The sequence below is a fragment of the Cucurbita maxima genome, unplaced genomic scaffold (genome assembly GCF_002738345.1).
Source record: "Cucurbita maxima cultivar Rimu unplaced genomic scaffold, Cmax_1.0 Cma_Scf00008, whole genome shotgun sequence".
NCBI lineage: Eukaryota > Viridiplantae > Streptophyta > Magnoliopsida > Cucurbitales > Cucurbitaceae > Cucurbita > Cucurbita maxima.
Window position 1 is genome coordinate 375,436 of NW_019272024.1, and position 10,181 is coordinate 385,616.

The window sequence follows — 10,181 nt, forward strand, 5'->3', positions numbered from 1 at the left end:
TTGCCTCTTTCTAAGCTTTAAGAGCAAGAATAATAAATTTCAGTTGAAGAGTTGAACCAATTAACAAAGCCAAACAAAACCTCGATATTCTTTGCTTAAAATTTTTTAACGTAATATTTCTGGTAAAAAAATTACTACTTCAAAAAGATACAAACCAAAAAACAATACACCACTGCCAACTTCCCCCCCTAAAAAATGAATTAATGAAATAAATACAAGGAGACAGCATTGAGCTTGTTTAAGATCGAATCATGCAGAATAACATGAGAATCGCTCACAAACCAAACAATCAAAACACTGACCACAAAAAAAAAAAAAAAAAAAAAAAAAAAAAAAAAAAAACATGAAGAGTTCTTCAAGAAATAGAAGTAACTCGAACTGAGTGATCGGCAGAACCAGTCAAGAACACGGGCAAGGTCGGGTGCCAATCGACCGTTGTTATTGCTGCCGTGTGTGGAAGAGTTTTCAATCCGCCCACACGACCACCCACCTAAGTAAGGAATTCGATGTCAATAACACACATACTATTGAATGGGAGGGATTCAGTTTCAAGAAAAACAGGTCCCCACGATGCAGAGTTCAGTTAAATCGCTACAGCATCGCTCAACTCGATTTCAAAAAGGTTAAAATCACTTTTGTCACGTCCGAAATCATTTTCAAACATCTTTTTAATAATCTAAAATTAATTTAATGTTCGATTTTAAATGATTTAAACCGGGGTTTCCAAATTTCTTGATAGGTTTAAAGCTTGCATTGAAGTAATTTTGAACATGGCAAAATAACTCTGGAGCATGTCCTCACAGCTACATCATGATGGGTATGCGTTTATCATGCTACTGAAGGCAAGATGGAAGGAACGGAGGAAGTGATGAACCTGGTATATGGGGGCTCGCACTGAATTTGATGTAGCCAAGAGTCTCTTTCCATTTACATCCAAAGCCATTTCATGTCTCAAAGACAAAGAGCTCTCGGAATCGCAAAACCTGTTAAAAAAAAAGACGAACATACTATCAAGGTACCTCGAGCCAAGGTACAGGATAAAGTATTATTACTCAACCAAATTCAAGAACAGTTTACTATAGAATGTTGTCGGGGACAACAGCATCAAAGTGGACAGTAATCTAATAATGTTCGACACGTATAGTCTTCTATGAAGTTCAGTATACGTTTATATGCACAGCAAAATTTGTTTGAAGAAGATAGAAAAGTATTGATTAGCAACCACTTGCATCGTATAAACAACATAGATTGACATTCATTAGCTATCTTTCAACATTAAAACCCTCTTGAAGAGCATTAAATTATACCCTATAGATATTATCTATCTAACAGATGAAAGTACCTGCTATTATTTCTTGACCACAGAACTTGACCTTGATTATGCAAGCTCCATTCAAATATCTGACCACAGAAAAATGTATCATCGTACAACCAAATAAGAGTTAAAAGATCAAAATAAAGTTTATCAATGCATCAACAGAACTTCTATCCAGAAAAATGAATACATAAAACAACATGCCTTCCCATCTGACCCTAAGGTGAAAATGCTAGTTTCATCTGGCCCGAAAAGAATCGAGTTAATGGCAGAGTCATGTGCAGGCCACCCTGTAATTTGTAGACATGCAGACATGTCTTTCAGCTAGTTAAGGTCCAGAATTGTGAAATCTTATCGTTCAAATAAATTAATGCATATCACCCCTTGAGGGACTGCAAAAGTTCCAAAAAACCACCAAGGTTTTCTCCACCCATTTCTGATTCAGATCCAGGATTGCATGACTTCCGTACTTACATAATCCAGTAAAAAAGAAGCAAATACTAGTAACTTTCCATGCCTTTCCACGCGAATCTGATATAGTCTTACAAGAAAAACTTAAGCATTTCAAATGTATTGTAAGGATACCAAACATGTGAATCATTCCATCAGTAGCAGCAGCAGCTAAAATTTTCCCGTTATGATTGAAGCACATTGAAGTAATTGCAGGTGGATCCTTGCCAAGAGGAAGGACTGTCTTCATAGAAACCAAAAGATAGTCAAGGCATCAAATAGCTACTGGAAGCTAAAGCAAACTTAAGTTCCAACAGCAAGCATATCCATACCATTGACTTCCATGTTCTCATGTTCCATACGGTGAGTGAAGCAAACCCCAAACTATCCACATAACTTGAACCATGCCTACAAAGGTAACGAATTCCTAAGAATCACTTGCATTTTTTTTTTTCCCTCATAGAAGGGAAAAAGGAACAAACCGAAACTCATGTAGACAGGTCAAAAGGAAATAAAGAATACTTACATAATGAAGCATAAGATGGGGAACAACGAAAATACGAGAAAATCATCGATGTCAAAAGTTGAAACCAATTTTAGTTTACAAAACACATGAAAGATTATGATATTATGAGGAAAATAATACCCTCTAGATGCTGCTGCAGAGACGAAAATAGATTCAACAGGACTGCACTTGATATCCAACACACTGCAACAAAATAAAATATGAGAAATTTGGAAGGGGAAGAATTAAATTATAGAGACTATCAACTGAAAGAACCTAGGGAACATATCAGTCGTGTTGAGATCACACACAACTCTCTTTGCATCAACATTCCATGCTTTAATCCCCGCATCAGCGGTGCCTATTAGAAGCTTTTGCCAAAAGAAAAACACAAGAGATTCCCGTTAATTGAACTCGCGAAATTATAAGTGCAATTTTTTAAGACAGAAATTATAAATGTGTTCACTAAGTAACACAAGCTTCCATATCAACTTACAAGGCGATCAGATTTACATTCCCAATCAAGTGACATAATCTCCGCTCCACAGTAAATTGTTGCATTTCTGGATGCTGGAGTGGATGGGTCATATGTCCATATCCTATTTAACATGCATTGAGTCATAATGAATTAGGAAATCAATAGCAGAGAAGAGAAGGTGGGAGAATGGTGTGATAAAGAAAACCCTAAGTGCCCTGGACTTCATTTAAATTTGGTTAAAATATCATTTTAGTCGCGGAACTTTGAGACTTGTTGTATTTCCCCTTTGTACTTTCAAATGTCCAAATTTAGTCCTTGTACTTTGTATTTTTCCGCTATAAATTTTGTAAACATATACACACAGTATCCTTTTCATATAACTAATTTAAGTTTTATTGCAAGAATAGAATTAAATTTGCACATTTGAAAGTACAAGGACAAAAATCAATCGAAATCTAAAATACAATGACCAAAATAGTATTTCAACCTTCAAATTTATAAGGGAGGCCCTCAGTTGAAGGAAAGAAACAGAATGAATCAATTAACAACCAATTTTCAAGGTATTTCCCTTCCAATTTTTCACCTCAAATACCTTGAGTATCATACCTGACTGTACCATCCAAAGAAGCACTTGCTACATTGTTTCCAGATGCAGAAAAACGGCAACGACTGATTGGACTTGTGTGGCCCAAAAATGTCTCCTATTTACCACAAATATGAAAATTAGAAAACTCCATTGTATGAAGATCTAGAGAAGTACACGTACAAATCTAATCACAAGAAATTTAGTAAACCAAACTGTAATGGTGTAAGTTACTAAGTTACAGGCTAAACTTAATTTGAATGCCTATATAGAATTTTAGTAGTAGCTTTACCTGAAATTCTACTTTCACTTCAGGAAAATCTTCTTGTACATGGGCTTCTCCGCTATTCACTGGCACAGTATGAATACAAATGTCATATCTCTTTATGAAAAGAAAATTAGGCAAAAAGATCGCTGAAAATTGATAGAAACCATTTTTATTAATGTATCAACAAGAGATTAGAGAACTCACTGCTTCTCCCAAGTCTCACTCCGAGAACTAACCACAAAATGACTCAAAAAGTACCTCCCAGAGGATCTATCTCTCACAATAAACCCCTTCCCTCAAGTGAACTCATATCTAACAAATATTCTCCGGGTCCAACTCACCTATTACAAAAATAGTACTTAAGTATTGCTCTCCCAATTCTTCTCCAATTCGGGGTCTACCAAAATATTATGAAGATGGAAAATCTTATTACATTAAACTATTACAGAATTGATGGTAACTGGGTCATTTTTTCTGTTTGATACAGAAAATGAAAGGCCCGAAACAAAATACAGAAGTGCACGGTTCCGTCTTTGATCAATGTAAGTTTTTAATGGCACTAAAATGGGAAACTAATTGCTTCCCAAATAGGATAGCATTAGAGTCAAGGATTCGCCCCCATCCCTAATCACATGTGAATTTCAAATCCCTGCCCCCATCCCTAATCACATGTGAATTTCAAATTCCTGCCCCCTTCCCTAATTTTGTGAAGTTAATGCAAGGCTAGGATATTACCAGCCACTCATGTTTATGCTTACTTTTAACTATTTTATAAACAAATGTACTCAAAAGAATATTGAAAATATGTGGAGAAATTAATATTTTCATTATTTCTGAGTTTGACTAGAAGATCAATTGAATGTCTCTTTCCATAATATAACGTGCATTCGGCCTTTATTTTTTGGTACTGATACTTTGTCAAATTGTCAAAAAAAACTTAGTTAATAGAAAAAATAAAGTACTATACAGTAAGGCTACAGACCCATTTGACGGCCATCTTCATAACTATGACTAGAATCACCAACTTCACTGTCTCCCGTGCAAAGAGTTAATGAAGAACTTGAATCTTCATTTGAAGCAATATACTTGTCAGAGCCAGCTAAAACCCCATCTCGAGTCAGTTTCGTTTCCCCAACTAGTGTAGTTGGAGAAGGACAAGGCTCTTGAGCATCATTTGATGAAGTAATTTTCTCTTCGTGCAACACACTTGAAGAACTGTTCACCAGGCTGGCATCAATGAGAGATTTAAGACTAATAATAGTGAGGGGTTATAAATTTTATTTTTCAGAAATTGAGCTTGTCGTATCCTTTTAAAAGATGAAAAATAACATAACCTTCTTAAGTGGCAAAGATGAGCCTCTTTTTCCTCCAATAAAGCCTGAAGTTGCGTCAATTTAAGATTTAGCTGCTTGATATCTCGTTTCAAATGATTAACTGTAGTCCTCTCTGAACTGAGCTTTAGTAGAGCAGGAATGCGTGGTTTTGTTAAGAAAAACTTTTCTGGATTCGAGTAGCAGTATAAACCTCATTTTAACAATTTTAAGAGGCCTCTAATACTGACCCAATGCCCATACTATCAAATATAGTCCTAGTCTAAGCTTCAGAAGAAAACAGTAATGAACGAGATACGAATGGAATATGAGATGTGTGCACCCTAAAAGACAAGGTTTCCAAGAGAGTAAATCAAATATGACTGCTAGAGAAATATAACAAGCAGTAGTAAATGAAGCTTAAATATCAAGACCATAATTCTCGATAATGAATACTACGAACATTTCAACAATTGTGTGCAGGATATGAGTACCATTGAATACTTCGCTGAAGAAATTCCTTACAGAAACATGCAGTGCTTCATACCACTCCTTTGTAAAATAAACGTGAAAGTGGGGATCAAACTTCGGATTCTTTAGGTATGGCATGGCTGCAAAATGTCCCCCAAATCATATAAATATAGAAGAAATTAGGTTATTTAAACTCCGTAAACAGAAATTTTCTACCCACCAAACCATGGAGTCCAATCCTTAGTCCTTTGCAGTAGATCGTTGCCATTGGTTTTAAGGAACTCCAGAACTTTATCTGTCCTTCCTGATTGTATGGCATGTACCATATAATAACGAAGAATGGAAACCTCCAATTTTGACACGGTTGAAAGAAATGTGTTGTCAGATGATGAAGCTAGGCACTGCTTGAAAAAACCTAGTAGCCCCACCAACTTTTCTGCCTCGAATTTGGGTATATATATAGAGAAGATTAAATCCAAAATCTTGTCCACTTGGAACCCCTTTCCAATATCTGTGCTCAGCTCACTCTCATAAGCTTGAAGAGTACTTGTGAACCCCCTAAACACAAGGAACTCCCTCACGAGCTCCTCAGCATACTGCATATTCTCCATTATGGTCCAAAATTCAATATTCGGGTCCTTTAGGCTACACTAGCCACTGATACACTTAAGCCTGGTTTCCTCACAAATATTACTGCACACAGATAGTTAAACCAAGCATAAATTAATAGAAAAAAATCAGCATCACGGAATATAAAATAAGTTAAGCAAGAAATCAACATTGGCCGACAGATCAAGAATCGAGAGCTTCGGACATTACATATTCAACTAGTTTTTCAATAACATATGCTGTAGAACAAGTCACTTATACCATACGATTAACAAAGCTCCATAAAGACTGATCAAGACACAGACGGTTGCTTGGGGAAATTGAGAATGAGCTAGAAATGATTAAGCAAAGACAGGAATAAACAAAGTCAAACGTCATCAGTTTCCTTCTCACCCAGCTGCAAGAAACACTTTTCTACTTCTGGGAAATTGGCATGATCAAAACAACTGATGCTAAGTACCCATGAAGACAAGATTAGCATAACGTCTTTAGCTCAGACATGATAAAATTCTAGAACAAGCAGATATATAAATGGCAATATGTTAGAAAAATCACGTCTAGGAACCGTACCTTCATAAATAATTACTGAAGAAATGAACATAATCGAAGCCAAATGAAACAGAATGCCTTAGATTCAAGATGCCCATACGCAGGACGAAAGAGAAAGAGATAGCTGGGAAATCAGAGGAATCAGTCGATGAATTCTTTTTTTCTTTTCTTTTTTTAATTAGAAATGTGAAATAAAATGGGTAACTGGGCCTTCCTGTCTTGGGCTTTGAAGTGTTGCCCAATGAGCTTCTACATTAAGAACAGCCCAGCCCATAATATTGGCCTACTACAATGGAAATAACCACTGGGCTCTATCATTTTGGGCCTTGCAGCGCGTCATTGAATTACAAATGGGCTGGAGAATATATCTACTGGACTTTATCATTTTGGGCCATTAAGAAACTGGGCTTTTTACATTCGAAATGGGCTTTTTCAAATGGGCTGAAAAAACATATCTACTACATATGTACTGAGTTTTTTTTTTTTTTTTTTTTTTTTTAAGATATACGATTTTTAATTTGAATAATAAAAATTTTACAACCATTCACCAAGTTTATAATATAATTCCATGAAAAAAAATATATATATATAAGTCGTACACTTATATATAAATATAAATAAATGAAAAAAGTTTTATGTTTAAAGTAAAACGTGTAATAACAATTTTATAAAGAAAAATAATATAAAGACATGTGAGGAACACAAGACTGTAATCCAGTGGAACAAATATAATATTACTCAAAACCTGCCCTTCTGGAAATTCGAGCGAGGTGTCTGTTACACACTTGCAAGCATTTCAGTAGACCTCACTTGCTCCTAAATGGACAAACTCATTAGGCCTATAAATCTCCCAAAACAATCGAATCGGAGGGTTTCTTCTAATCGCGACGGTTTCTGAGGTAACCAACAAGTTCTAATCATTTGTTTTAGTTTATTAAGCATGTCGAGTTTGTTGCAGTCACGGTTTGATTTATCAATGGCAACATATCATTGGGTTTGGATTCAATTTCTTCTTCTTTTTCGGCTTTGGTAGCTGAAATCGCTGTTCTTCCCCATGATTGCCCTAAATTTAGCTCGGTTTCTTATGGTGTACTTTCCCTTTATGTTCTTGTTGTTCTTCCCGAATATTGAATATTGTAACCAGACTTTACAAACCAAACACAACATTCTCTTTGGGAATCAAAATGTGGCAATGAATGTTTGGATTCTCTTGCAATCATTATTGTCCTCAAAAGGGGACCAATTGGTTTCGAGTCGCTCTCCTTTTTTGGGTGTTGTCCCGAAGACCTCGGCCTCTGTCCATGTCTTTTGCCGACAATCTCTTTTGGACCATTGTCTGATGAATTTTAAAATTCTCATTCAAATTTGAATGAAAATGACACAACTTTCTCTGACAGTTAAACGGGAGAAGTTTCAAACTCACCTCCACTCGCATTGCTCGTGGATCAAAAACTCTGATCATTCTTTACCATTCCAACTGTTTGATATTTTGCCGCACCAATTCTTCACCACCAATTCAATGACAAATCCCATTATTCCATTATTCAAATTCAAGGACCAGAACTTGTCTACGTATGAGAATTGGGAATCATTGAAAACAAATCTTTTTTCTTTTCTTTTTTGGTTAATGCTTTGAATGAGTGTTGGAATGTGACGTCTTTTTGTACATCTGTCGTTGTGTCGTGGAGTTCTAACGAGTTTGAATCGACCCGTTCATGTCTCGCATTTACGGTTCAAACTTGTGATGAATAAAGTGAATATCTTTTTGGAAAGAGAATCTGTCTTCTTCATGAAGTATATAGAGAGGGGGAATGATTAAAAGAGATGTGGGGTTGAATGTACTGATGCAAACACTACATTATATTTGCCTGTAGGGACTCCAATTTCTGTTCCTTTCCACCTTTTTTTTCCTTTTTTGAATTATTATTTTCACTGTTTCTTACCCAATCAAAAGCATAAGAATTAGAGAGAGAGGACATTGAGGTTTCCGTATATATATACACACACACACACACATATATGCGAACCTCAAAGCCCCTGTGGATATGTTCCATAAAGAAGAGAGTTTTCAGTAGCTATTTCCCTTTGTGTATTTATTAGTATCTTTGAACTGCCGGAATACCTCTGCACATATATTGAGGTAAAGCTGCCGGAATGGAGACATCCCAGCCTCTTTCTATTGATAGCTTTTCATATAGTTGGCTAGTGAATATAAAGCCATCTCTAGATAGCTCAGGCAACAACTCCTTTAGGACCTCTCTCGACGCTTCCGATGAAGCGTCCTCCTTCATCGAGATGGACCCGAGAATGCCACCGTCCAAGAGATTTTTTAGGAATTCTCAAGATTTCAAATTTGACTTCCCTGTCTCACCGCCTTCTCTCACTTTTGTACATGCCGACCAGCTGATTTCCAATGGTTGCCTTGTGCCTTTTTTCATTGACCCAGTGAAAGTTCAGAAATATGAGGATGAAGATTTCAGTTCAAATTTTCCAAAATCTTCCCATACAGAAAACAACACCCATCAAGCCAATACTTCTGACTGTTCGTCGATGAGAAAGTGTCGGAAACTATCGAAAAAAGTATTGCAGAAGTATTTTAGTTTTTTCAAGCCGTTGTACCAAAGAATCCGAGGCCATGGAGCATCAAGCTCCAAACCGGAACATGTTAGTAGAAGATCCAAATCTATGAAGAATTGGGAATATTCATACGATGCGTCGCCACGAATAAGTGTAGCTTACTCTGCCGATGATTGGCGAAGATCCTGTGATTCTGAGAGCTCAATCTACGAGGCAGTCCTCCATTGCAAGAAATCTATAGGTATGTGAAGCGTGTTACAGTTTGGTCATCATCATTATCATTATAGTATACTAGTATCTTATATCAAACGCGTGTTCGGGTTCTGATGTTTATTCAAACCTTTGGTGTCGACAGGAGGACGAGATTGAGTAATTTCAGACGAAAAATCTGGAGGAAGGTGAAAGCAGAGAAGATGATAAAACAAAAGAGCAATTCAAAATAGAGAAGCATAGAAGAGAAAAATGAGACATGAAATGATAACATCCACTAAGCTTTTTGTCCCTTTCGTCTACTTTTTTTCTTGGATTCAAATGTACCATACCATTTTGTCTGTGATGGAAATTTCAGACCTCACAGAGGAACAGGAAAGGTGACCATAAATTTTGTTTGTCCTCGACTGTTATGTAACAAAAATCCTTTAACAAGGGAACGCTTGTTTCGGTATGACCGTGACCGAGCGAGCAGGTTCCTCGAGGTAAATACTCAAATGCCAATGCCAAATGAAATTGATGAAGATGGATACCATTTTTGTTCTTTACTTTGTTCATATTTCTAATGAATATGAGTATATTGCAGGTTCAGACTGATATGAATATATTTGCCCTTTCTTGACAGTGAACTGATCTAAAAGACTTGGTAGCTATTGAATGAGGTTAGAGGGAAATTGTGGTGGTGGGGTCTCCTAAGTTGCTTTTGTTAAGCAAGGAATCCTTATCAATGTTGTCCTCTTTTCATTTGCACATGAAACCACTCCCAACTTGCTTTTTCATTACATGTTCTTTGTTCACAATAATTGTTGGGTTTTGTTTCTTCAATTCACTATTAGCATTGGACTTGAGCGGTTAC

General features: G+C 36.4%; 2 protein-coding genes across 4 annotated transcripts; one reads left to right on the top strand and one right to left on the bottom strand.

The window, feature by feature from the left end:
• Window positions 1-328: 328 nt before the first annotated feature.
• Window positions 329-6,689, bottom strand: LOC111483058 (WD repeat-containing protein 91 homolog). Of its 3 annotated transcripts, none has more exons than XM_023129168.1 (16): window positions 6,560-6,689; window positions 5,601-6,073; window positions 5,398-5,520; window positions 4,934-5,075; window positions 4,582-4,814; window positions 3,624-3,682; window positions 3,355-3,449; window positions 2,767-2,869; window positions 2,547-2,641; window positions 2,412-2,474; window positions 2,098-2,173; window positions 1,901-2,009; window positions 1,520-1,632; window positions 1,343-1,401; window positions 875-983; window positions 329-490 (listed from the first exon to the last, which is right to left on the bottom strand). In XM_023129168.1, the coding sequence occupies exons 2-16, from the start codon at window positions 5,989-5,991 to the stop codon at window positions 356-358; spliced, it is 1,905 nt and encodes a 634-aa protein (XP_022984936.1). In that variant the 5' UTR covers window positions 5,992-6,073; window positions 6,560-6,689; the 3' UTR covers window positions 329-355. The 3 variants fall into 3 exon arrangements, with proteins under 3 accessions (XP_022984936.1, XP_022984935.1, XP_022984937.1); XM_023129167.1 differs by having other exon boundaries at window positions 4,582-4,826; XM_023129169.1 differs by lacking the exons at window positions 329-490; window positions 875-983; window positions 1,343-1,401; window positions 1,520-1,632 and adding an exon at window positions 1,639-1,784 and having other exon boundaries at window positions 4,582-4,826.
• Window positions 6,690-7,444: 755 nt separating this feature from the next.
• LOC111483241 (probable membrane-associated kinase regulator 6) lies at window positions 7,445-9,868 on the top strand. The gene is made up of 2 exons (XM_023129383.1): window positions 7,445-9,356; window positions 9,471-9,868. Exons 1-2 carry the CDS (start codon window positions 8,693-8,695, stop codon window positions 9,482-9,484), a joined length of 678 nt encoding a protein of 225 aa, XP_022985151.1. The 5' UTR covers window positions 7,445-8,692; the 3' UTR covers window positions 9,485-9,868.
• Window positions 9,869-10,181: the final 313 nt, after the last annotated feature.